Source organism: Globicephala melas, chromosome 8, assembly GCF_963455315.2.
Source record: "Globicephala melas chromosome 8, mGloMel1.2, whole genome shotgun sequence".
NCBI lineage: Eukaryota > Metazoa > Chordata > Mammalia > Artiodactyla > Delphinidae > Globicephala > Globicephala melas.
In genome coordinates, this window is record NC_083321.1 from 68,686,830 (window position 1) to 68,714,389 (window position 27,560).

At 38.7% G+C, this 27,560-nt stretch overlaps 1 protein-coding gene across 15 annotated transcripts in view; it reads left to right on the forward strand.

Annotated features, from left to right (window-relative positions):
• Positions 1 to 26,976, forward strand: part of DEUP1 (deuterosome assembly protein 1) — a 224,017-nt gene extending 197,041 nt beyond the window's left edge. For 13 of the 15 annotated variants that reach the window (XM_060303895.1, XM_060303890.1, XM_060303900.1 and 10 more), the window contains 4 exons: positions 1,818 to 1,841; positions 5,026 to 5,177; positions 10,650 to 10,764; positions 25,911 to 26,976. In XM_060303895.1, coding sequence (XP_060159878.1) covers positions 1,818 to 1,841; positions 5,026 to 5,177; positions 10,650 to 10,764; positions 25,911 to 26,087 — 468 coding nt within the window. In that variant the 3' untranslated portion in view covers positions 26,088 to 26,976. The remainder of the gene's footprint in view (positions 1 to 1,817; positions 1,842 to 5,025; positions 5,178 to 10,649; positions 10,765 to 25,910) is intronic. The other 2 variants (XM_060303899.1, XM_060303901.1) reach the window with 2 other exon arrangements.
• The last annotated feature ends 584 nt before the right edge of the window (positions 26,977 to 27,560 follow it).

A 27,560-nucleotide genomic window follows, 5' to 3' on the forward strand; every position in this document is an offset into this window, starting at 1 on the left:
GTTCAGGTTGGGTGATTTCCACTACTGTCTTCCAGTTCACTGGCCCATTCCTCTCTATCATCTAATCTCCTATTGATCCCTTCTAGTGTATTTTTTCAGTTATTGTATTCTTCAGCTCTTTTTGGTTCTTCTTTGTATTTTCTAACTCTTTGTTAAACTTATCACTGTGTTCATCCATTCTTCTCCTGAGCTCGTTGAGCATCTTTAAAATCATTGCCTTGAACTCTTTATTGGGTAGATTGCTTATCTCCCTTCACCTACCTCTTCTACATATGGAATATATATCTCTCTCACCTCATTTTGCCTAATTTTCTGTTTTTATTTCTTCATAGTAGGTAGGTTGATTATGATTCCTGATTTTGGAGAAGTGGCTTTATGTAGGAGATGTCCTATGGGGCCCAGCAGAACACTCCCCTCTATTCACCAGAGTTGTGTGCTCTTGGGATGCCTCATATGTGGGCTGCATGAACCCTTCTCTTATGGCATGGCTAACTACTGTGGGCACACTGGTTGGCAGGGCTGGGCCCTTGCGAGGGTGGCTGCCAGGCTTTGCCTCATGTGGTGAATGCTGGCCCACAGGTGGGTGGAGTTGGGCCCCAGCATAGCTGACCATGGGGCCTGTGGGGCCTGAGGCTGGTTCCAGACCTCTGATAGGTGGGGCCATGTCCTGGCACAGCTGGATGTGCAGCCCATGAAGTCCTGGGACTGATGCCATCCAGCTGGTGGGCAGGTAACCCCTGGCACTAAGAGGCTAGAGGGAGATCTCCAAAATGGCGCTTGCCAGTGCTGGTATCCATGTGGTAGAACGAGCTCCCAAGAATGGCTGCCACCTGTATCATCATCCCCAGGGGAGTCCTAGTTGCCTCCTGCCGCTCCAGGAGGCTCTCCAAGATTAGCAAGTTTATCTGATCCCGGATCCTTTCAAACTCTGCCTCTGTGCTGAGACTTGGAGCATGAGAAATTTTGTGTGTTTTCTTGAAGAGCAGAGTCTCTGTTCCCTACAGCCCTCTGGCTTAACATAAGTCCTGCTGGTATTCAAAGCCAGACATCCTAGGGGCTCATCTTCCTGGTACAGGACCCCCAGTCTGGGGAGCCTGATGTGGGGCTCAGATCCCTTGCTCCTTGGGGAGGACTTCTGCAATTATGATATTCTTCCAATTTGAAAGTTGCTGATCCAGGAATGTGGGTCCTGACCATACTGTGTCTCCACCCCTTCTACCCGTCTCGTTGTGGTTCTTTCTTTGTAACTTTAGTCATGGAAAATCTTCTCTGCTAGTCTTCAGGTTTTTCTCATAGGTAGTTGCTCTATAAGTAGTTGTAATTTTGGTGTGCCCCTGGGACAAGGTGAGTTCAGGATCTTCCTACTATGCCATCTTGAACACATTCCCCTCATAGGAAGTTGACTTTATAATTGCTCTCCATTTTTTATATATGAAGATTTGGAATTGACTTTGATAATTGAAATAGTCAAGCCACTGCCCAAAGAGAAAAATCTTGTGTCTATTGAATAATAAAAAAGAATTCAATATGACTCGGCTCTTTAAGCCTTTATAATCTATTGTCACCTATTTAGCACTTATCTGTTTAAAGATTAAATAAAGAAAACTCATATCTGCTATATGTTAAAATCCCATAATTAGATAGTTAATTTGCTCTGAAATCACTAAAATTAATAAGTAAACATACAATTAAATAATTTGTGCTGAAACTTTACCTCACGCAATAAGAAACATAATATTTACATCATTATTTTTAGATCTTCTAAAATATGTAGTATTTGTATAATATTAAAATAACAATTATTTTTTCCTTCCTAGACAAATGGAATTACTGATATAAAGGTAGGTCATTTCTGAATAACTAGAGCTTTGAGAACTTTTCTGCTTAATTAATTGTGAAACTCCCTGATTATTTACACTTAGGGGAAAAAAAGGTTGAAAAATGACACCCACCCAGTGGTAGGACCTACCCAGGTAGGAACAGCAGCCCTGCACTCAGTTCTAACCTATTGCATACCTGGGGCTGTGACCACCCCCATTTTCCTCTGGAGAATTTACTGTTGGGACTATCCACCTGGTATGTAAGTTGTCCTCCGGTCTCAGTGAGACACTTAGAATAGGAACAGTACTAGCAAGAGGTTTTTTGTGCAAAAACTTGACTGTATGGAGAAAAGTGAGGGTTTTATCTTTATTCTGCTCCTGGGTAAATTATGAAGAATCAATTTTATCATGATAGATTTTTGTGATTCCATATTTATTTAGACCTATATTTGTATTTGTTAAATTTTCTTTTATTTAATGAATGTGTAATCCAGTTAGATTTAATCAGAACTCAGAATTTATGGTAATTTTTAAGACTAATTTGCCTTTCACTATCCATAAAGTTTGCTAAACAAAATAACAGCATAAAAAATTAGTACCCTCATAAGCATCTAAAAATCCATTTATATACTAAAAATTAATATAGTAACCTTAAATTAACATGATTAAAGCCAGTCCTTCTGTAGAAGTACTTTGTTAGCCTAATTACTATTGTAGAATACACATGAATTTAAGAGAAAAAGTGCACATACAAAGTACTATCATTCAGACGTTTCAGCACTTCAACTGGCCTTGAGCCGGTGAGTTCAAGTAAACAGGCACCAGCAGGTTTTTCCATTTCAAGAAAAAAAGTCGAAAGAAAAAAACTATGAAACCGTAAAATTTGGGAGGAAAAAAACAAGAAATTGAGATAATGGGCCTGTAAAAGAACTGATCAGCAGTACAGAGGTAAAGTTTAATCAATGCATGATAACCATCTAGTGGAGGATATATTTCTGAAATCCCTAGAAAAGTATTTTGGAAAAAAATAAAACGAGAGAGCCCCAAAATGTTGTCCAGGAAACTGGAAAACACTTTTAAATACAAATCGTGTAGATACATTACCTGTGTAATTCTTTCAGGTCATGCTCACACCACATTTAATTTTGGTGCATTTAGAAAATTCTGAGTTTTTAAAAAAATCATTACTATCATTCTTAATTACTTTAAACCAACACTGGGCCAAAGAGTCACAGATGGAATCTAATTTTATAGAAAATTTTTGAATAAAATTGTAACAGAGCAGCAGACCATCAAGAATTATATATTTTAACCAGTAGATGTCTTTTTAGGAGTAAAATTTTGAATCTTTTCCAAGATCTTTTTCAAACAGATCTGTGCGTATGAGTATTCTCCTTATGCGTACAAATTTTATAAGATCTGCCTCCTTTATGTTTATCACAAATCTGCTCTAATTTTAGAATAAACAATCCTTTCTCTTTTAAAGCAGATTATAGATTACTCTTTTATATGCAGCAGTGTATCTCAAATGAGCAAAGTTGAGATATACTAAAGGCAAGGGCCTAACAAGCAGAGAAATACCTTGAATGGCCCTTCTTTCCCAAAGGGCATCTTGGTCAATAGACATATAAGCATATAACCCTTGCTGTACTGTTTTGAGGACACTTGATCTCCTGGAGCACTTTTTTTTTTCATTCAAAAGTAAGATCTTTCTAAAATTCATAAACTTCTATAATACATTAGGCAGTAAACAAAAATTTTAATAAACAGACTTTGCCTGTGAAGCAAAAAATAAAACAAATAGGTAAACATTTTAAATGACTAATATATATTTCTATACTTATCAATGTTGATACTAATATGATAGTATATGAATAATTTTAAATGTGCAATTAGTCAAAAATTTTTGAATGACTTTATGGCATGGCAGCCCATATGAAATGGCACTCAAAGCCTTAAATTTAGAAACTTATAAATGAAAGTTCTAAGCCATAATCAACTATAGTCTTACGAGCTTTGAAACATAGACATTTGTAGCTTCAAAAGATATTTTACTCATGTCATGCTTTTTGTGCTAAAATATTATCCTTCTGAAAGCAGAGAGCTATTGTTTAATCAGCAACTACATAATTCATGGGTATTCAAATCATAACACTATAAAGGACTACATGGGGTCATTTAAAGCATTTTCATGAGTTTTCATGTGAGTATATATCCTGTTTTTTAAAATTTTGTGAGAAAAAAGTTTAGGGCTTCCCTGGTGGCGCAGTGGTTGAGAGTCCGCCTGCCGATGCAGGGGACATGGGTTCGTGCCCCGGTCCGGGAAGATCCCACATGCCGCGGAGCGGCTGGGGCCGTGAGCCATGGCCGCTGAGCCTGCACGTCCGGAGCCTGTTGCTCCACAACGGGAGAGGCCACAACAGTGAGAGGCCCGCGTACCGCAAAAAAAAAAAAAAAAAAAGTTTAGACTCTCCCTAAGAAACTTCTTACAGCATTTAATTAAAACAGCATCAGGAATCTTTCTTCTTGCTCTAAACCTCTCATTTTGTGATTTAAATATGCTGCTTATTCTTTTATGAAGACATTAAAATTGGGTTGCTCGTACTAGAGAGTAAAACTTTATCATGTAGCTACATTGCTCAAAACTGTGTGGTATTGGCACGCTCTCAACCAGGATCTAATGATCTTGGTATAGAATGGTCCAGAATCATATCCCAGTCTACATGGATTTAGTATATAATTTGTTGCATCACCCAACAGTGGGGAATTGATGTGTGATTTTCTATAATGACACGTATTGTTTTAATCAGAAAAAAATCTTTTAAAATTGAAAGCTATGTTAATTCTGGTTCCATTATTAATCAGCACTAGAAGGCATACCCTATAAACACAAAAACTCCTTTATCTAGCCAATTTCTTCTAGCTGCAGAGAACGGTAATGCGTGGAGTGAGCCTTTTCTGTACTGGAGCGTGGGCAGTAGTGTGTGCACCCCTTTTACTGGGATGTGTTCAGTGGCAGCTGTCCCTGAGTACCTGTGTTGTGAGAAGGCGGGAGTGAGAAGAGGCATTTAGGAGGCACACGGGAGTAGAGCGACATCACTTGACTCAAATTAAAGGGTCTTTCCAACGTGTGTCCAAACGCACAGAAAACATGCGTCACTTGTAAGTAACAATTTTTTCAATGATAGTTTATTTTATTCTCTAGAGTATGGACTTCACTAACAGGGAACATGCAAGGCATACATCTATTAACAAACTGGAATATGAGAATGAAAGGCTCCGAAATGATCTTGCAAAACTTCATGCCATTGGAAAATCAGCATGGGCTAACCAAAATACCTACAAAGAAATAGGAAGGTATGCCTATCAGAGCCAAAAAAATAAGGGAAAAAATGAAGATTGGTATGCTGACACCATTACATAAGGACATAAATGTACAGACATTTAAGTGACATTTATTTTTAAACAATTCAAATTATAATTTTATATACTTTCTCTTCAGTTGTTTAACATTTATTTTATGGTGATAATTCAATAGTCTAGATCTACCGTTTTTTATATGAAATTCTGTGTTGCCAATAGCTTTCAAAGTATAACAGTGAAATGGGTAGAGTGTTAAAATGAGTTTTCGTCACTTCACATCCTTCTTAGAACCTGATGTGGTATACAAAATATACAAATAAGTAATCTTATTTTTTACGTCAAAATATAGGAAGATAGCATGTCTGACTTAACTTCAAATATATATACACTTTATATTGGCACTCCGGCAGTGGTGAAAAACTGTGGTCATTTCATAGGAAAGAATCTATGAATGTGTAAGAGAGGTCTTTTCTGTGTGAAAAGAAGAGTGTGGAAAATCACTATCTGCTGCCCTCATTATCCCCAGGCTCTTTAAAATGTCTTAGTTGAAAATTTAAGTAAATACATCAGCCATAAAATTGGCTAATTTCTTCAACTTTAGTAAAGTATTTATGGAGTCAGAGCTGTCTCCGGAGTTCTTTCACCATTTTCCCATACTTGGAAAATGCTCAGCAAGACAAACAAGTTTCTTTTCTACAGGATTTCTCAAAGTCATTAATATTGCTAATTACATTGTGAGTTTCCAGGAACAGGTGTGATGTGCAACATTCCCCAAACTTATTTGATTTATTAACATTCCATGGTGCTTAGAAATGGCAAATTAGTAAGTCCAGACCCAACTTCAATACAACTTTTGCTTTGAAGCTCATAATACTTAGCATGAAAACTTTACATATTGTTTTCATAAAATATAATTAATATTTGCAACTTCGGGAAATTCACTTAACCTTTGTTTTCCCATCTGACAGATACAGATAATAGTTATAGGGGTTTTCTGAGGATTATAGGAGAAAACATAGTTCCATGTAAAATATATAGTCCCCTAAATGTTAGCCATTATCATTGATGTTATTATTACCAACAAAATTGTTAGTATTTATAATAATGTTAATACTGCTCCAACAACTCACAGTACCTAAAAAGTATATTATTTTGGTGGATAAACAAATGGCTGAATCTGACATTTCCTCAAAAGGTAGTCCTGTTGGGGAGGAGTGATGCCGGGCTTATCTTTGTAACTAAGCGGTCCAGTTCTACAGGTAGATAAATCCATAAATCCAGGGGCCGTACTAAAAATGTCTGCTCAGCATTCTTGCGGGTGTAGTACAGCTCTCTCCCACTTTCACCGCCCCAGCCCTGTACGTATTAGAGGGATATATTCTAAACTGATGTAAGAAACAGAAAGCATTCAGAAGTGCTAAAGTAATAACTCCTCTTCAGGTGGTTAGGGAAGGGAATAAGGGAAGACTGGCTGCTACCCAAAACAAGCACTGTGCGTGGGGTGCTGTGATGGGGTGGGAGCAGCAGCACAAAAGCAGTGTGGGGAGGATGAAAGCGGGCACTGCGCCACCAGGGCCCGGTACTCTGGTGAGCGTGCCCACGTTGACCGGCCAGTATAACTGAAAATCTGTCCAAAGGGGCCTAATCTTGATTTGAGGGTAAGAATGTATTTTCTAATATAGAATGAACACTTTACAAAGTGCTTCCCTACACTATGGATTCATTTCTCCATGGGTCAACTCACCACCCCATCTGTATAGTTTCTCATTGTAGGAGAAAGCAGGCCTCTGTGTTACAAAGGATCTTCCAGTGTATCTTAGTCACTGGTCTGTGTTGAGTGCCCATTAGATGCATAACACTGTTTCCTATTCTTGCTTGTTGGGAATAACTTTGAAAGCCTTGGATGAAGGTACTAGGTGTTGTTATTTAAACAGAAAGACAGCTACTCTGCTTTTTACTATTTTTAAAGAGTGTTTTTATTGTTTGGATTGCTCCCTTTTCTCTTTGCCAGGCAGTAGGGAATGTGTTAAACATGCCTAACGAAAACAAGACAGTAGGGGACACAGAGAGCAGCATAAGAGGTAAAATGCTCAGCAGGAGACTATCTTAATAAGCAGTTTGGGTGACTATTCCTGCTGCAAAGCCTTGTGTCCTGCCAGTCTGATTTGTTGAAAGTTTCATTAAATTTGTTTTAATGGCTTGTCTGATTTCAGTGTTCTCCAGTGACCTGATTTTTTTAAAAGAAACAGCATTTCAAATGTTCTGAATAAATTATTACCATGTAAAACCCACTATGGGGAAAGAGTTGTTGAGAGGCAAGGACACTGTGAACTCACCAGTGGAGAACAGTAAAGCACATATCTATTAATTTTAGCAAGTGAAAAAGGCAATGTGCTTTCCTTCCCTCACAGCACGGCTCAGTGAAGTCAAATAGTGAAAGCTGTGTGTACTGATTAGGCAGAAAATAATTTTAAAAAATACATAGTCATATTTACATATCAATGGTTAATGCAATAAGGTCATATTAAGCTATTTTAGAAAGGAAAAGGCTTTTAGGTAAAGGTATATAAAGATAACGTTCGTTCCACAAAATTTTTAAGTCTGTAGTCTAATTTTTAGCCACTTCTTGCTTTTACCTGAGGAAGATTTGTATACTGTATTATTAAAATAATCGTTTATCCACTTGGAGGTGACTCAGTTTTTGTTGTTGTTTTTCACTCCTGTTAGAAGTGATAAGAAAATTTTCATGCTCATCCACTTAAAATGTGAAGCCTTTTAGGATATTCCAGAGGATTTACTTTCCAATAAGAAAGTTATTCAGCACTTAAAAAAAAATTAATGAATGAGATGAAATTAAATTTGGTGAGGATGTATTAAATGTTTTAAAAGTTTTTTAAGTTAGAGTTTTGAAGTTTAAGGATCATTTACATTCTCACTTAGAGTAGTGGTATCCAGAGCTATTAATATACAACTAATTTTAATGGCAAATCAGTTTTATAATAAATGGAGCTTTATCTCTATATACGATTCATACTTAAAACTGAATATACGGCTTTAAAAATTATATCCTGTACTGGAAAGGTTTTGGTAATCACAAGCAAATCTAGTCAATAAATTAAAAGTTTGTAATACTAAAAAACCACAAAGTCAGGTTTGTCTTAATCACTCTACAGGATCCCTTGTCAAGGAATGAATAGCTGGTTAGAAGCAAAAAAGTAAGTTGAGTAAGTTTTGGCACCATGGTGTTGCTTAATCAGGAGAAAAACACAGCAGGCGAAAGAGTTCTAGGCCAGGAAATAATGAGTCGTTCATAGAATAAGGGAGCGTTATGTGGAGTGTTAGAAGGCAAGGCTGGAAGCAGGTAAATTAGCATAGTTTGTGCAGGGATCCTGTTCCATGCTGAGGACATTATGCGACAGCCCAAGGAGGGTTATAAAATTAATGGAGGGCCAGGATTGGATGTACAGTCGGACAACTCTGCAAACTGTGCAGAGTTGACTGAGGTCTCAAGCTGACTCCCGTTGGATAGAGTTCTGCTCCCCAACAAAGCAGCCAGGTCCTGCACTCCTGGCAAAGCAGGCAGAGGCCTTAGAATGGGGCCTGTGGAAAAGCTAATTGAACAGACCGGCTTGTGAGAGTGTATTAAAAGGCTTCTGAAATAATTTTTAAGATAGCTTTTAAATTGATATTCTTAGCGTGTTTTTGCAAGGTGGTTTTATGAAGTATTTGAATAGCTGTATTCTAGAAGAACAACTTAGATATAAAGATTATTTAAAGCAAAAGTACTTTACTTCATAATGTAGTCTTTCCTTTCAATTTCTACATTTTATTGATCTTACAATAAAGAGAATGTTCCTACATAAATTTTAGTAGTTAAGACCGTAAAATTGTATCTATACATCCAAAGCCAAATGGATAATTGAGATAATTATTTAGATAATTTAAGACAAATAATACTTTCCCTGAATTCTCTGTATAATTGAGATTATAGAGAGACGTATATTTCTTGAACCACTTCTATAATTATCTTATTTTTTCCCCACTGTGCTTTGAAGTATAGATGGTAGCCTCACTCAAATTAAAAGGTTCAGCTGAAGATTCTATGCAGATGTACTAGGCAATTGTTGTAATTCTATTTGAATTGTGGGAGGTTTCATTTTATTGTGCACATCATAAACCATGTTATTTCAGTTTAATTTGCTGTTCTGTTTCCATGGTAATTATGGTTTGGAAGAATGGATTTTAAAAAAAGATCTATTTCAAGATAAGTAAAAATGTAAAGCATGTTGTGTTTGTTTTTATGTACCAATTTACAGATGCCTCACTTACCTTTTATTGCTATTTGTATGCATAGCTTTGAAAATGTTTGCATAATAAAAAACAAGTTTATATAGCTAGTCTTTGGATAAGAACAGAGGAAAAGAATGTAACTTTTTTGAACGGTGTGAAGTTAAAATATGAAGACTTTGAAAATGGTTAATCAATACCTGTGGAGAATTTGAATTATTAGTAAAAATAAATAATTTTAAATTCAAGGGGTTTTTATGTTTTCATGGTCTTCGATGATTTTGATTAAATTTAAACCCCATTTTCATGAATTAAGGTTCAGAAAAAATATTTATCTAGCTCCAAACAGCCCCTACTGTTAGGACCTTTTTGTGTAAAATTTTAGGGTATGTTGGTTTGTTTCTTTGTTTCATTATTCATTCGTTTAGTCAGCATACCAAAATTTAAAATCTCACTGGTATTTTGTTCAGTCTCATCTTCTACCCCATATCTTAGCACAAACAGCAAATTCTATACTGCGCCTTTCATCAAATTGTGGAGTTCAATTCTCATAACAACCTTTTTTTATAAATGAAAAAATTAAGGTCACAGAAAGATATAGTCACCTGCTCAAGGTCATACAACTAAGGGTGGAGGAGTTCAGGAGATGATGTAAATTGAAAACATGCTATAAATTATTAAGCTCCTTAGAAATTGAATTATTATTATACAGAGACGTATTAGCATCAAAAAAAAAAAGGAATAACTCTGCTAAGAAAGCCAGTGAGGTTAAGTGAAATAGAAAATTAAAAAAAAAAAAAGAGTACCTATTTAGAACTGTCAAAGGCAGCCGTGTTAACTGTTTTGAAATTTTTCTCAAACTGTTTTAATATTATTTAATTAAATGGCCAAGAGATAAAACAGTAAAACACAGAAAGGGAAAAAACGTAGGCAATAAGAATGGCAGAATATTTTTTAACAATTATAAAAGTTTTCTGCTTCATTATTAATTGTTCTAAGTCTTTTAAGTGGAATAGAAATTATCAGCAAAATTATTTTCCAAGAAATAGCCAGATAACAAGCACAAACGTTTTATTGTGTTTTCCTCACAGTTAGATATCAGAGAAATTTAAATCCTTAGCCCCATAAATAAGCAGGTGTCCTTGGGAGCAATAACGACAACCAGTCCTTCTCTTTTAGATTTTGCCACGATCGTGAGCCAAACAAAAGTGCAACACCTTCGTTGCCACCTTCGCCATTTCAAACCAAAGAAATGACAAGTCCTTTGGTTAGTGATGATGAAGTATTCCCAATGGTGAGTTGCTGATTATTGGTTATTGTTTTTTTTCCTTTATAGGGTGATTACTCTTACACTGATACTGATATACTGATGTGTACATAGTGGTTAAAAAAAAACATTGCTCCTTGAATAGGACTCCAAGATGGGTCTTGTGAATCATCTGGCCATGACTACCTATAGAAGGAAAGGATTCATAATGTTTCATGAAGTATTTCACTTCTAGAACAGGCCAGAAGTACTGGTGACTTTTTTTTTAAAAAAAATGCAAGTCACCTCTGCACATTCTAAGACCCCTCAAAGATCTGTATATTTTAAAGAGCTACAAGTGATTTTTTGTGCCAGTTTTTTTTTTTTTTTTAAAAAACTCTTTTATTGACTCTGACATACATACAGAAACATGTGCAAATCAGAATTGGACAGTTTGATGAATTATTGAAAAGGGAACCCAGCAGTGTAACTACCACCCAAGTAATAAAAAGAGCATTAGTTGTACTCCAGAGGCTCCCTTCTGTGCCCTTCCAGTCACTCTGATTCGCTCCCAAGATAACCACTGTCTTGACCTTTAACATCGTAAATTAGTTGTGGCCATTTGTAAATTTTATATAAATGGTATTACACTATATGTGTTCTTTTGTATAGCTTCCCTTGCTCAACATTGTTTCAACATTGTTTGATGAGAGTCATCACCCATATTGTTGGCTGTAGTTTATCCCTTTTTGTTTCTCTATAGTATTACATTGTATATAAATACTATATATAATGATAGTGTTTTATAATGATACTGATACAATTTATCCATTCTACTATTGACAGATATTTGAATTATTGCTGTTTGGGGCAATTACAAATACTGCTTCTAAAAACATTCTTGCAAGTGTCCTTTGGTGCACATGTGTACATATTTCCATTGGATCTATATCTAAGAGTGGAATCGCTAGGTTATAGAATATGCATAAGGTCAGCTTTAGCAGGTACTGTCAAGCTGTTTTCCTAACTGTTTGAGTCAGTTCATATCCCTACAAGTAGTGTGTGAGTATTCTCCTTTTCTATATTCTAACAGTTGGTGTTATTGGTCTTAATTTTAACTTTTATGGTCAGCGTGTAGCAACATCTTATTGTGATTTTAATTCTTGTTTCCTGGTGACTAATGAGGTGAGCACCTTTTCATACATTTATTGGCTATTTTGATATCCTCCTTTGTAAAGTATCTGTTTGATTTTCTTGCCTAGTTTTCTATTGGATTCTCTTTATTCTTCTTGATTTATAGGAGTTCTTGGTATATTCTAGATATAAGCCCTTTGTTGAGTATATGTATTGCAAGTATCTTCTCCCACTCTTGCTTGCCTCTTCCCTTAATGGAATGTTTTGATAACCAGAAGTTCCTAATTTTAATACATTCGTACTTATGAATCTTTTCCTTTATGCTTCATATTTTTGGTGTCCTATTTAAAGCTTTTGCCTGTCCCAAAGTTATAAAAGATATTATCCTATGTTATCTTCCGGAAGCTTTGACTCTTTATTTTTTACTTAAGTATACACCTGGAATTAATTTTTTGCATATAGTGCAAGGTATGACCTCAGTCCCTTTTCCCATGGAAATATTCAATTGAATTTATGCATGTTTTCCAGTTCTGTAGATTCTTTGAATTTTCTATATTCAGAATCAAAATAATGATAGTTAGACTTCCTACTTTCAAATCTTTATACCTTTCTTTTCTTCTTCTTGCCTTATTGTACACTAGGACCTCTAGTAAATGTTCAGTAGTAAAAGTGGTATTGCCAGCATCTTTCTCTTATTTTCAATTGCAAAGGGAAAGCATTCAATGTCATCATTGTACGTAATATTTGCTATATATATTTTGTAGGTTCCTTTTAAAAGATTAAGAACGTTCCTTTTATTCCTAGGTTGCTAACTTTGTTTTCACGAGTTGATATTGAATTTATCAAATGCTTTTACCACTGCTATTGAAATGACCATATAATTTCTCCTTTGCTCTGTTAATGTGGTGTTTTTTTCTTGACGTTAGATTGTTAACCCAACTTTGAATTCTTAGAATAAACACACTTGATTACTGGCTTTGGTCTGTTAGTATTGGTTTAGAATTTTTGCTTTATGTTCATGAGAAAAATTAGTCTGTAATGTTTCTTTGTTGTCTTTGTCAAGCATTGGTATCATATTTTGCCGACCTCATAAAACAGGTGGGAAGGGTTTTAAATTTCATATTTCTTTGTTCTTTGTTTTCCCTGACTCTCTGTGTTGGTTTCTCTGCATAAGATAAAGAGCCACCTCTCCCAGCCTTGACCTCTCCCAGCCTTGAGGAAGTGGTCTCATGTAGGTTAATTTCAGTTTTATTATTTTTCTGTTCTTGGATTTTCATTTGATTTTTCTTTTTAGTTTCCAGTTCTTTGCTGAAATTTTCTACCTTGTGATTTGATTTACTGAACATAATCACATATTTTTAAAAGATATGTAGGTTTTTCACCTCAGAAACTAGTAGTACTCTTAGCAGTTACCTTTGCTTATATTCAAAGTGTATTATGTAATTTTTCAGTGCCTCTCCATGATATACCACTATTAGATACAAATTATAAAAACAAACAATAACAAAAAAACCCAGAAAATGTTTAAACTGGTTAGGCATCCCATGAGTACTTTTCTGCTTTTCTGGAATCTATCACCTTCTTTGGGAGAGACTGGTAGTAAGATTTAAGCTGTTGTGGAAGAAGAAGACATAAATCCACTAACTTTGGATGTTTTAGAGATCTCTATAGCCCTGAACTGCTCTTTTGTTTCATCTCAACATAAAATGCCAAAATTATTTGAACAGAACAAAATTCCATAACAATAAAGTAAAGTAAATAAATTTCCTCATTTAAGCTAAGGGAACATCTAAGGGGACTTAGCAAATTTTGATCAACAAAACTTTGATCTTTAAGTACTCCAAAGTAAGCACATACTCTAGTCCAGCAAGAGAAAAAAAAGGGATAAACTGCTAAATCCTTCATTGTTCTAATATCAGATGATTTTAGGATTTTAGGATGATTTGTCTCTGCTCAAATATCACCTCATCAGAAACACCTGCACAGCTACCCTACAGTAGCACCTGCCTTGTAGACTCCCTGTCCCCTCATCCTATTTTTTGTTTTTCCACAGCACTTTACCATAAGATATTTTGTTTGTTTGCCTCCCTCTTCTAGAACTTAAGCTCCATTAAAGTAGGATTTTTTTTTTCTATTTTTGTTTACTGTTTTAACCCCAACACCTAAAACAGTGCCTGGCACTAGCAGGCACAAAAAGCATTCAAGAGTGTTGTATAACTTAACACGGGGTTTCTTTCCACCTCTAAAATTCTACATTATTCCTTTGAGGAGTTCATAACTACAGAGTCAACCAGGAAAGAAAATTCTCTACTGTTGTAGGTCTGGGCACAGGGAACTTAAGATGTGATAGTGGCCCTAGAATTTCCTGAAAGACATAGCCCAACCCACTGTTCTGGGTCCAGTGATTTCCATCCACTGCTGCATTTTTACTTCTACACCAATACTGTTCCTACTCAGACCACCAGTGACATCCTAGTTGTTAATTGAATACACAGTTTAAAGAACTCATCTTCCTTAATCCTTTTCTCTTGATACTCTTATGTTTTCTGACTTCTAAGATGCTGTTCTCCACTGATTCCCCTACTGCCTTTCTGGTTACTCTTTCCCAGTCTGCTTCCAAGGTTCTCCCTCCTATACCTGTCCCTTAAATACTAGAGTTCATCATTCACTCAGTCACTGATAAAATAAACATGTATTAAGCACTCACTGTATGGCAGGTTCTGTTCTAAACACATCTTTGATGAGACAGACAAGTCTATAGACTGGTGAAAAATGAGGAGAACTCCATCAATGGGTGAATGGATAAACAAAGAGTGGTATGTATACATGGTGCAATACTATTCAGTCACAAAAAGGAGTAAAGTACTGATATATGCTATAATGTGGATGAACCTGGATAATATTATGCTACGTGAAGGAAGCCAGACACAAAAGGTCATATATTATATGATTCCATTTATACAAAATGCCCAGAATAGGTAAATACATAGAAACAGAATGAAGGTTGGTGGTTACCAGGAGTAAAGGGGGAGGGAGGATTAGGGAGCCGTGGCTTAATGGCTATAGAGTTTCCTCTTGGGAGGATGAAAATATTTTGGAACTAGATAGAGGTGTTGTTCATTTTGAAATGGTTAATCTTATTTTATGTGCATTTTATCTCAAAAAAGAGGGAACAGTTAATGACTAGAAACAAATGAACAAGTAAGAAAATATCAAAAAGTTATAAATCCTATAAAAAATGATGAAAAGAAAGCAGACGATGTGATAGGAAGTGATGAGAGTATGGGGGATGACTTTAGGTTGAGTGGCCAGGAAAATGATTACTGAGGAGGGGACGTTTAGGATGAGACCTAAATAACAAAAAAAGATCCAGTCTTGCAAAGGTCTGGAAGTAGAGCACTTCGGGCAGAGGGAACCACTGGTGCAAATCTGTATGGCAGGAAGAAGTTTGGTAAGTTTGAGAAGCAGAAAAAGGGAAGGGGGTGGTCTGGAGCTTAGAAGGACAGAGAGAGAATGTAATGAAATGGGGACAGAGAAATAGGCAGGGGAAGTCCAGGTATGTAGAGACTGTAGGCCATGGGAAGGAATTTGGATTTTATTTTAAAGCAATGGGAAGCCATGGGAAAGTTGCAAGTGGGGGAGTATATGATCTGTTTAAAAAATTTTAAGAGATCCATTTGACTGCCAAATAAAGAATAAACTATAAATTATAGATGGGCAAAGGTAGAAGTGGGGAGAACAATTGTCAGCCTATTTCAGTAGTCGAAGCAAGGGATGATGCTGCTGGCTTGGGAACGGTGGAGGTGGAACCACATGTTAGATCCAGGAAATGTTTTGGAGAGATCAGACTTGACAGTGGATTGGCTATGGGAGCGAGGGAAAGAGAGGACTCAAAGATGACTCCTAGGATCTCAGCCTGAGCTCAGGTAGATGCTCATACCACTCTCTGACATGGAAGGCTAGGAAGGAGCCAGGGTTAGAGGAGAAAATCATGATTTCTAGGTTAGACATTTAAATTTAAAGTGTTTATTAAACATTCAAATGGAGATATTAAATAGGCAATAGATATGTGAACCTGTTAATCAAGGAAGAGATCAGAGCTGGAAATAAAATATGGGAGTAATCAGCATAAGGCGGATACTTAAATCTATCAGACTGGTTGATAATACTTAAAAGAGTATAAATGGAAAAGTTGTCCCAAGACAGAGCCTTAGACCATAATATTTAGTGGTCCAATGGGCATCTTCAAGGAGAGGAGGAAAGTTTGATGGTGAAAGAGGTGGGGTGGGACCCAGGGAGGGATGAGGTTCATTTGTAGAAGCAAAGTCATTAAGCAGGTAAGAAGGAATAGAATCCACAGTGTAGGTAGAAGGAAGACTCTGAAACAGAGTATGGCCTAAAATATGGCTCCAGGTGCAAGTGGTGTGGAGAGATGAAGGAGTTTCCACCTGAGAAAGAGGCAAGGCCACAATGCCATGAGTGAGAAAGTGAACATACTAGGGAAGTGCAGTAGAATGGCCAGGCAGTGCTAACTAACCATTTGAATTTGTGGTCATGAATTTCAAGTCCCTACAGTAATGTAATTTCTCCTCCATCCACCTGCCCAGCATTCAGTTGCTCAGGTACAGGCATGGTGCAGGCAGTTTAATTAGGCCTGGGTTTTACCAAATACCTAAGATAGAGCTAGGATATAGGGAGGGACAAGTTGCTGAATGGTTATCATAATGGATATGGAATATGAGCAGAGTTAGAAAAGAAGGAAGATATGAGAAAGTGGGAATACTAGACTAAGTCAGATGGAAGGGTAATAGGTGGGTTGCATAAAATCTTTATTAGTAAGTAATGCAGTTATCACTGATGACAATGTCAAGAATATGACCACGGGAGTGGGTGCCTGAAATGAAGTGTTCCCCTACGTTTTCCTCTAGGAGTTTTATAGTATCTGGTCCTACATTTTGGCCTTTAAACCATTTTGAGTTTATTTTTGTATATGGTGTTAGAGAATCTTCTAATTTCATTCTTTTACCTGTAGCTGTCCACTTTTCCCAGCACCACTTATTGAAGAGATGGTTTTTTCTCCATCATATATTATTGCCTCCTTTCTCATAGAGTAATTGACCATAAGTGCATGGGTTTATTTCTGGGCTTTCTGTCCTGTTCCATTGATTTATGTGTCTGTTTTTGTGCTAGTACCATACTGTTTTAATTACAGTAGCTTTGTAGTACAGTTTGAAGTTAGGGATTATGAGTCCTCCAGCTCCGTTCTTCTTTCTCAAGATTGTTTTGGCTATTTGGGGACTTTTGTGTTTCCATACAAATTTAAAAATCCTTTGTTCTAGTTCTGTGAAAAATGCCACTAGTAATTTGATAGAGATTGCATTGAATCTGTAGATTGCCATGAGTAGTACAGTCATTTTTAACAATATTGATTCTTCCAATCCAAGAACATGGTATATCTTTCCATCTGTTTGTGTGGTCTTCAATTTCTTTCATTAGTGTCTTATAGCTTTTGGAGTACAGGTCTTTTGCATCCTTATGTAGGTTTATTCCTAGGTATTTTATTCTTTTTGATGCGATGGTAAATGGAATTGTTTCCTTAATTTTCTTTCTGATATTTTCTTGTTAATGTATAGAACTGCAACAGATTTCTGTATATTAATTTTGTATCCTACAACTTTACCAAATTCATTGATGAGCTCCAGTCATTTTCTGGTAGCGTCTTTAGGACTTTCTATGTATAGCATCATGTCATCTGCAAACAGTCACAGTTTTACTTCTTTCCAATTTGAATTCCTTTTATTTCTTTTTCTTCTCTGATTGCTGTGGCTAGAACTTCTAAAACTATGTTGAATAAAAGTGGCAAGAGTGGACATCCTTATCTTGTTCCTGATCTTAGAGGGAATGCTTTCAGCTTTTCACCATTGAGTATGATGTTAGCTGGGGGTTTGTCTGTATGGCCTTTATTAATATTGAGGTATGTTCCCTCTATGCCCACTTTCTGGAGAGTTTTTATCATAAATGAATGTTGAATTTTATTTAAAGCTTTTACTGCATCTATTGAGATGATCATATGGTTTTTCTCCTTCAATTTCTTAATATGGTGTATCACACTGATTGATTTGTATATATTGAAGAATCCTTGCATCCCTGGGATAAATCCCACTTGATCCTTTTAATGTGTTGTTGGATTCTGTTTGCTAGTATTTTGTTGAGAATTTTTGCTTCTACGTTCATCAGTGATATTGGTCTGTAATTTTCTTTTTTTGTGATATCTTTTTCTGGTTTTGGTATCAGGGTGATGGCCTCACAGAATGAGTTCAGAAGTGTTCCTTCCTCTGCAGTTGTTTGGAATAGTTTCAGAAGGATAGGTCTTAACTCTTCTCTAAATGTTTGATAGAATTCACCTGTGAAGCCATTTGGTCCTGGACTTTTTTTGTTGGAAGTTTTAAAATTACTGATTTAATGTCAGTACTGGTAATTGGTCTGTTCATATTTTCTATTTCTCAGTGTTGGGAGATTGTATCAATACCTTTCTAAGAATTTGTCCATTTCTAGGTTGTCCATTTTATTGGTACATAGTTGCTCATAGTAGTCTCTTATGATCTTTTGTCTTTATGTTGTGTTGGTTGCATTGTAACTTCTGCTTTTTCATTTCTAAGATTTGGGTCCTCTCTTTTTTCTTGATGAGTCTGGCTAAAAAAATGTATCAATTTTATTTATCTTTTCAAAGACCCAGCTTTTAATTTAATTGATCTTTTCTATTTTCTTTAGTCTCTATTTCATTTATTTCTGCTTTGATCTTTATGATTTCTTTCCTTCTACTAACTTTTTGCTTTGTTTGTTCTTCTTTCTCTAGTTGCTCTAGGTGTAAGGTTAGGTTGTTTATTTGGGATCTTTGTTTCCTGAGGTACGATTGTATTGCTATAAACTTCCCTCTTAGAACTGCTATTGCTGCATCCCAGAGGTGTTGGATTGCTGTGCTTTCCTTTTCATTTGTCTCTAGATATTTTTTTATTTCCTCGTTGATTTCTTCAGTGATCCATTGGTTGTTCAGTAGCATATTGTTTAGCCTCCACGTTTGTGCTTTTTGCAATTCTTTTTCTTGTAGTTGATTTCTAGTCTTATAACATTGTGATCAGAAAAGATGCATGATTTGATTTCAGTTTTCTTAAATTTACCAAGGTTTGTTTTGTGGCCTAGCATGTGATCTATCCTGGAGAATGTTCCATGTGCACTTGAAGAGAATGTGTATTCTGCTGCTTTTGGGTGGAATGCTCTATAAATATCAATTAAGTCCATTTGGTCTAATGTGGTATTTAAGACCTGTGTTTCCTTATTGATTTTGTCTGGATGATCTATCCATTGATGTAAGCAGGGTGTTAAAGTCCCTCACTATTAGTGTATTACTGTAAATTTCTTTTATGTCTGTTAACATCTGCCATATATATTGAGGTGCTCCTATGTTGGGTGCATATATATTGACAATTGTTATATCTTCTTCTTGGATTGATCCTTTGATCATTATGTAGTGTCCATCTTTGTCTCTTTAACAGCCTTTATTTTAAAGTCTATTTTGTCTGATATAAGTACTGCAACTCTGGCTTTCTTTTGATTTCCATTTGCATAGAATATCTTTTTCCATCCCCCCACTTTTAGCCTGTATGTGTCTCTAGAACTAAAGTGGGTAATTTGTAGGCAGCAAATATACAGGTCTTGTTTTGGTATCCATTCAGCCAGTGTGTGTATTTTAGTGGAGCATTTAATCCATTTACATTTAAGGTAATTATTGATATGTATGTGCTTATTGCCATTTTGTTAATCGTTTTTGTAGGTCTTTTTTTTTTTTCCTTTTCTTCGTTTGTTCTCTTCTTTTGTGATTTGATTACTATATTTAGTGTTATGTTTGGATTCCTTTTTCTGTGTGTTTATCTATTATAGATTTTTCATTTGTAGTTACAATGAGGTTTTGGTATAGCAGTCTACATATATACATGATTGTTTTAAGTTGCTAATCTCTTAATTTCAGATGCATTTTAAATGCCTTGCATTGGTACTCTCCTTCCCTCATGATTACTGTTTGTTTGTTTTGTTGTTGTTGTTGTTGTTTGCGGTACACAGGCCTCTCACTGTTGTGGCCTCTCCCATTGCGGAGCACAGGCTCCGGATGCGCAGGCTCAGCGGCCATGGCTCACGGCACAGCCGCTCCGCGGCATGTGGGATCTTCCCGGACCGGGGCACAAACCCGTGCCCCCTGCATTGGCAGGGAGACTCTCAACTACTGCACCACCAGGGAAGCCCGATTACTGTTTTTGATATCATATTTTACATCTAATTGTTTTGTGTATCCCTTAACTGCTTATTGTGGATATAGACAATTTTACTACTTTTGTCTTTTAACCTCCCTACTAGCTTTGTGTGTGGATGATTTCCTAGGTTTTCCTTTACTGGTGAGGTTTTTCCTTCCATAATTTTCTTGTTTCTAGTTGTGGCCTTTCTTTTTTGCCTAGAGAAGTTCCTTTAATATTTGTTGTAAAGCTGGTTTGGTGGTACTGAATTCTTTTAGCGTTTGTTTGTCTATAAAGCTTTTGATCTCTCCATCCAATCTGAATGAGAGCCTTGCTGGGTAGAGTATTCTTGATTGTAGGTTTTTCCCTTTCATTATTTTAAATATATTGTGCCACTTCCTTCTGAACTGCAGAGTTTCTGCTGAAAAATCAGCTGATAGCCTTATGGGGATGCCCTTGTATGTTATTTGTTGCTTTTCCCTTGCTGCTTTTAGTATTCTCTCTTTAATTTTTTTTCATTTTGGTTACTGTGTGTCTTAGTGTACTCCTCTGTGGCTTAATCCTGTATGGGAGTCTCTGCATTTCCTGGACTTAGGTAACTATTTCCTTTCCCAGGTTAGGGAGGTTTTCAGCTATTACCTCTTCAGATATTTGCCTGGGCACTTTCTCTCTCTTCTCCTTCTGGGACCCCTATAATGTGAATATTAGTGCACCTGATGTTGTCCCAGAGGTCTCTTAAACTGTCCTCATTTCTTTTCATTCTTTTTTCTGTTCGGCAACAGTGATGTCTACTACTCTGTCTTCCAGCTCACTGATCCATTCTTCTGAATCATTTATTCTATTATTGATTCCTTCTAGTGTATTTTTCATTTGAGTTATTGTATTCTTCATCTCCGTTTGGTTGTTCTTTATGTTTTCTAACTCTTAGTTAAAAAATTCTGACTTCTTGCTCTGTGCATCCATTCTCCTCCTGAGTTCTTTGATCATCTTTATGATCATTACTCTGAACTCTTTCTCGGGTAGATTGACTATCTCCATATCACTTAGTTCTTCTCCTAAAGATTTATCTTGTCTGGAACATACTCCTCTACCACCTCATTTTGTCTGAGTTGCTATTTGTATTTTTATGTATGTGGTTGGTAAGTTAACATTTCTCGACCTTGGAGAAGGCATCCTATGCATCCGAGCAGTGCACCCACGGTATATGCTCTAGGGGTTCCCCCTAAGAGGGCTGGGTGGGTCCTCCTCTTATGACAGGCTATGTGGGTGGTCTGGTAGGCTTGGTTGGCCCCTAGTCTGGTTGGTTGCCAGGCCCTGCCTTGTGCAGTTGCTGCTGTCTGCAGTTTAGTGGGGCCTGGTCATGAGGCGGCTGGTTGTGGAATCCTAGGGGGCCCTGGGGCTAGTGCTCACTGGTGGGTGGAATCAGGGTCCCAAAGACTGAGGCTGTCGCCAAATCACTGGCAGGTAAAGCCAGATCCTGGGGTTAGTGCTGGAATAGTGGCAGGGAGAGCTGGTTCCTAGAGTCTGGCTGCAGGGCCCTGGGATCCCAGAGCTCATTTCAGATCACTGCGGGGGGAGGCAGTTGACTATGGGGTCCAAGGTGTCTGGAAGGTTGCGTTGGCCTGCTACTGGGCACGGCCAGGGCCCAGCTAGTCCCAGGAGGCCTGCATTGTGGGATTGTAGTTTTCTTGCTTCTGGTGTCTGCTCTGTGGTGGGTGAGGCTTATCTAGAGGTTTGTGTAGGCTTCCTGGCAAGAGGGGCCAGTGCCTGCCCACTGGTAGGTAGAGTTGGGCCTTGGTCCTCTGGTGGGCTGGGCCCTGTCTAGGGGTGTGTCCACAGGCTGCTGTGGGCTCTTTAGTCTGTAGGCAGCCTGTCTGCTGATGGGTAGGGCTGTGTTCCTGCGCACTTAGTGGTTTGGCCTGAAGCACCCCAGCACTGGAGCCTGCAGGCTGTTGGGTGGGGCCTGGTCTTGGTGCTAATGATCCAAGATGTCAGTTGTCAGGACTGTTCCTGCAGTTGAATGTTTCCCGGTATGTCTGACACCAGTGTCTTTGTCCCCAGGGTTAGCCACAGCCACTCCTTACCTCTCCAGGAGACTCTCCAAGGTCAGCAGGTAGATCTGACCCAGGCTCTTATCAAATTACTACTTTTTCCCTGGGTCCTGGTGCATGTGAGATTTTGTGTGAGCCCTTTTAAGAGTGAAGTCTTTATTTCCCCTAGTCTTGTGGGGCTCCTGCAGTTAAGCCCGGCTGGCCTTCAAAGCCAAATGCTCTGGGGGCTCCTCTTCCCAGTGCTGGAACCCCAGGCTGGGGAGCCTGATGTGGGGCTCAGGACTCTCACACCTGTGGGAGAACCTCTGCAATATAATTATTCTCCCATTTGTGAGTCGCCCACCTGGGAGGGTATGGGATTTGATTATATCGCAAGTCCCATCTTGTTGTGGTTCCTTCTTTATGCCTTTCATTGTAGAAGATCTTTCCTGGAAGGTTCCAGTCTTTTTCTTCGATGGTTGTTCTGCAGACAGTTGTGATTGTGATGTGCCTGTGAGAGGAGGTGAGCTCAGGGCCTTTCTACTCTGCCTTCTTCTTGGCTGGTGTTCTGGGCCCTGTGTCAATCAGTCACTGCCTCTGAGAAGAGGGGGGAATAGTAACTTCCCAGGTGAGGCGGGAGGCTCCAGTTTAGCCACAGGCAGATCTCCAGAGAAGTGGCCAGCTCTGAGCTGTTAGCAGCCAAAACCCGCAGCAGCTGGAGAATAGATGCACCAGCCTGGTGAAGGGATCCAGGTAGAGCACCAGCGGCATCCACTGCGGTCCACTCCTTGAACCACTCAGAGCCATGTGCTTTTCATGTTGTTCATTCCATTCAGGCATAGCTTCTCCAAGATTCTGGCTGGTTATAATTTCTGGGAGAATTTACAGAGGAGGGTTGGTAGAGCAAACTACAGCCCTTGATGCTGTCTCAAGGGCTTAACTGATACTCATCATCTCCTCACCCACTCTAGGTTCCCGCCCCCCTCAACTGGCACTTCTGTTGGTCCAGGTGGCTTGCCTTGTGGGGTGAGCCCCTGGTTCCCGTGCCCTTCTCAGGATGTGGTTTGTCATCTACACTTAAATCTGGGCATGAGAGCACCAAAAGACCACCTCAGTGGATTACCCGAGTTCCAAACCTATTCCTCACTGCTTCCATTATGTAGTAGTAGCCTTACCTCTTCATGATGCTTGGGGTCAGTTCCCGCCACCAGTATAGTACCTCTTTTCTGTGCCTCTGATCTGTCAGCATGAGGAGGCCAAAGTGAGTAGGTACAGCCAAAGCTTTAAGTTTAGGGAGACTCTTACAGTCTCACTTGGTGAGAGGCATTGCTCCTCTGAGACCAAAGACCTGTAGACCAACCAAACAGAGACAGAAGGAACAAATTCTCCAAGAGGGCCAACAGAAAGTGAAGCCATTCCTACATCCTCCCTTCTGTTCCCAGATCACTGTTACGAACACAGCAGCCTATAACAGCCATTGGTTTAAAGTCTCTACCATACGCTGAAGAATGGCATCCCATCCGCGCGGGGTATGATTTCCAAGCTAATTCCTCAGCTGTGCCTTCAAGAAGCCTATCAGGCTAGCATCCTCTGGAGACACTTCATGCTGTATGTGGTAGAACCAGTAGATACCTGGTCATGCCCTCACTGCCATACTCCTCTGCTGTAAAGTAGGCTCGTTTATTATTAATCAGGATCTCATGTCAGTAAATCAGTTACTCTGTGAGCCCTCGGATAGTGGTGCTGACCGAGGCCCTGCAGGCAGGAAAGGCAGATTATAGGATACACATCAGTTCTGGTAAGGATAACACATTGCCCTTTCCAAAGTGTAAGGGACCTGATGTAATCTAATTGCCACCGAGAGGCTGGCTGATGTCTTTGAGGGACGGTGCCACATCAGAAGCTCAGCTTTGGCCTCTACTGCAAGCAGATCAGCCATTCAACAGGAACAGCAGCTAGATGAACCTGGGTAAAAGGGAGATGGTGCTGTTCGGCCCATGCATAATTTCCACTGGAGTGGCCAAGGACAGAAGCTAGAGCAAGTCATCCTGTCTACTTGGATGCTCTGTCTCAACCGGGGCGCGCTAGCGTGACAGGAACTGTTCTGCAAATAGTATACAGTTTTCTGCAGCAGATGGCATGGCCTTGCTGCAGAATCTCAAGGGTTTGTAACACAACTCCCCGCCGAACCTTGCCAAAGGCTCCACAGAGCACTTTTCTCTATGAGAAATTCTTCTAGTATGAGAGCTGCTAAGTCATTTCACCCAACTAGCAGGACTGCTTTTCCCCCCATTCCCAACTTACTGCAAAGCCCTTTCTTGCTCTGGGCCCTGCTCAAAAACAAACAAAACTGCCTCTGTGTCCACGTAATAAATGAGTCAGGTTATTCCTCCCAAGAGTGGAAAATGCTGCCTTCCAAACCTGCAGAGACCTACCAAGCTTTATGCTTCTTTCACGGTGATAAGAAATGCAAGGTGCATTAATTTGTGCTTAAAAGGAGATGTCCTGACATGTTCCATATCACCAGACACCTACAAACAAAGTGTCAAGCCTTGAATTGCTTCTGGGGTTTACCTTTCACTCTCTGGAGTACCTGTGTCTTTCCAACCTTCAACATGCTTGCCAATTCTTGCTCATCAGGGCTTAGCATGATATGTTCATGTTACTGTATCATGTCCTATAGTCTGCAGTCCGTGGAACGTCCAGGTGGTCCAGGCTCCTTGAGAGTGTATTATGACAGCATCGTTAACATAAAACATAATGTTGGAGCAAGAACATGGATGTGTACTGTCTATCCCGTGAGAATGCTAACTGCTTCTGATCTTCCTCCTTACTGAGTATTAAAAAGAATGCATTTTCCAGATCAACAGCAGCATACCATGTCCCCAAGACTGTGACATTCTACTTCAGTAAAGATGTGATACCTGGCACGGCAGCTACAGTTGGGGCTACTACTTGGATAAGCTGGCAGTACTCCACTGTCATCTGCCACAATCCCTACACTTCTGGCAGAGGCCAGACTTGTGAACTACATCCCCCTATGACAGAGTTCACCTGCATACAGATCGCTGACTCTCCAAACGCTTTATAAAAATCCCATTCTTCCCATAAAACAAAAGTTGAAGAAAAGTCTGGGGGGTGCCGCAGAACTAAAAAATTAAAGTACAGATTTCCCCAACTTATTTTTTTAAATTAACTGAACAAATTATTTTGAACGAAACACTGTAAAATTATGGTATCATTGCCCTTTATTCCTCAGCCACCCATTGTATGTGTGTGCGTGTGTGTGTGTAAATAAGCACTACACAGGTCACAGTTAACTGAGCACTTCCATACCACATGAAGGGTGGAAGCAGGCACTCATCACTGAAGTGTTCTCAACTGCAGTTGGACAAACAAGCTAGCCCAGCATTACGCACCCACCTCCACTATACATCATGCTTTTATCCCACCTCACCTGGCCACCTCCATGCAGCAGCGAGCCCCCTTGAAGCCCAGCCTTAAGTTTCTTTCCTCTATAAGCTTTCTTTGCCCGACTCGACTATACTCTTCACTTGCTGTTTTCGTTCCTTAAGGGTTTCATTAGCAGCAACTGTATTACACTGGTGTAGAGAGTTCAGCTCAAGACACATTATTTCATTAAGAGTTGCAGTGTTCTGTCAGGGGTGAAGCATACCAAGAAATATGAAAACTTTTTGTAAAAGACCTTGTGTTCCTCATCTAACTTTTCTTTTTCTTTTTTCAGTTGCCCCCAGATATAGCCTTCCCCGCTTCTTTGGCCGCACAGCATTTCTTTCTGGAGGAGGAGAAGCGAGCAAAAGAACTTGAAAAACTTCTGAATACACATATTGATGAACTGCAAAGACACACAGAATTTACTCTTAATAAACACACCAAGCTAAAACAAAACAGACACATATGAGCTTTTAAACTTTTTTATTTGCTTCGCCCACCCCAAGGAAAAAAGCTCTGGCAAAATAGTTACAAAGCTGATTCGTGAAACTGAGAAATTTTCTTCTGTTTTCCTGAGTAAATCATTTCTGTAAGGCAGCTAGAAAATAGTATTTTGTTCAATAAAGCTGTTTGTATTTCTGCATTAACAAACAAATTGTTCAGCTACAGTTACTCTAAAATAAACATGACTTCTCCAAAAGAGATTTTTTTCTCCAGTCTGAGGAATAGTTTGGAATTAAATATGCAGTTTTTTCCCACCTGAATCATGTATACTGAAACCCATTTCCTCTGTAACAACACATGATGAGGGAAAGGGACACACTATATTCTAAATACAAACGGATCAAGTGCAGCTCCGTTGTACTAGGTTTGAAAACCCAATGATGTTTTGAAATGAATAGCTATGTAAACATCCTAACATTTCTTTTAGGAAAAAAAGATACAGCTTACTGTTTCTGCATTCATCTTTGTAATGTCTCTCTGGTTTTTGTTCGTTTGTTTTGTGGTACGCGGGCCTCTTACCGTTGTGGCCTCTCCCGTTGCAGAGCACAGGCTTCGGACGCGCAGGCTCAGCGGCCATGGCTCATGGGCCCAGCCGCTCCGCGGCATGTGGGATCTTCCCAGACCGGGGCACGAACCCGCGTCCCCTGTATCGTCAGGCGGACTCTCAACCACTGCGCTACGAGGGAAGCCCCCTGTCTCTCTGTTTTAACACAAAAGACCTGGAATGTGCTGTTTGCACACTTAAAACATATGTGCCAAATATTAATGTTTTCCTGTTAGTACTAATTATTACTTCATGGACATAAGATAAAGAAACTATAAAGCATTGCTGTTGTTACCTTCTCCTTTGTCATACCTCTGTTTTAAATACAATTAAAGAATGAGAAATTCTTTGGACTTAAAACATAAATGCCAAGTCTGTAAAGAATAGTAATAGCATGGTGGTGAACAAGGAAACTCAAGTTCCAGATATACAAGCATGATAATCCATCTTTCTTTCTTTAAAAATGACATTTATATAAAGATTACGAAAAATCCCCATGTCATTACTCCAGGTTAAGTCCTACAGTTTTTATAGTTTTCTTTTTCTCTTTGAAGAAACTAAATCTCCACATACGGAAAGATAAGTCACAATGTCCTTAGACAAGTGTCATTGCCACGGGAAATGCAGAGCCCTGTCCACTTCAGCTGAAACAACCACGTGGGTTTGTAGAGCTCTTGACATTTGCAAAAAGCGTTCAGAGAGCATTATTCATTTCAGCCCAAAACAAGCCTGTGCAGTCAGCAAGGCTAGTATCCTTGTTCCTGGGAATCAAGCTGTTAAGAACTTACTAGAATCACGGTGAGCAAGAGTCAGAAACGCCAGCCTCTGATTCCCAGCTCTGGCTCTTACCACTTCCCAGCATTATGTCTTGTCAGCAAGCAGGTGGTGAGCAGT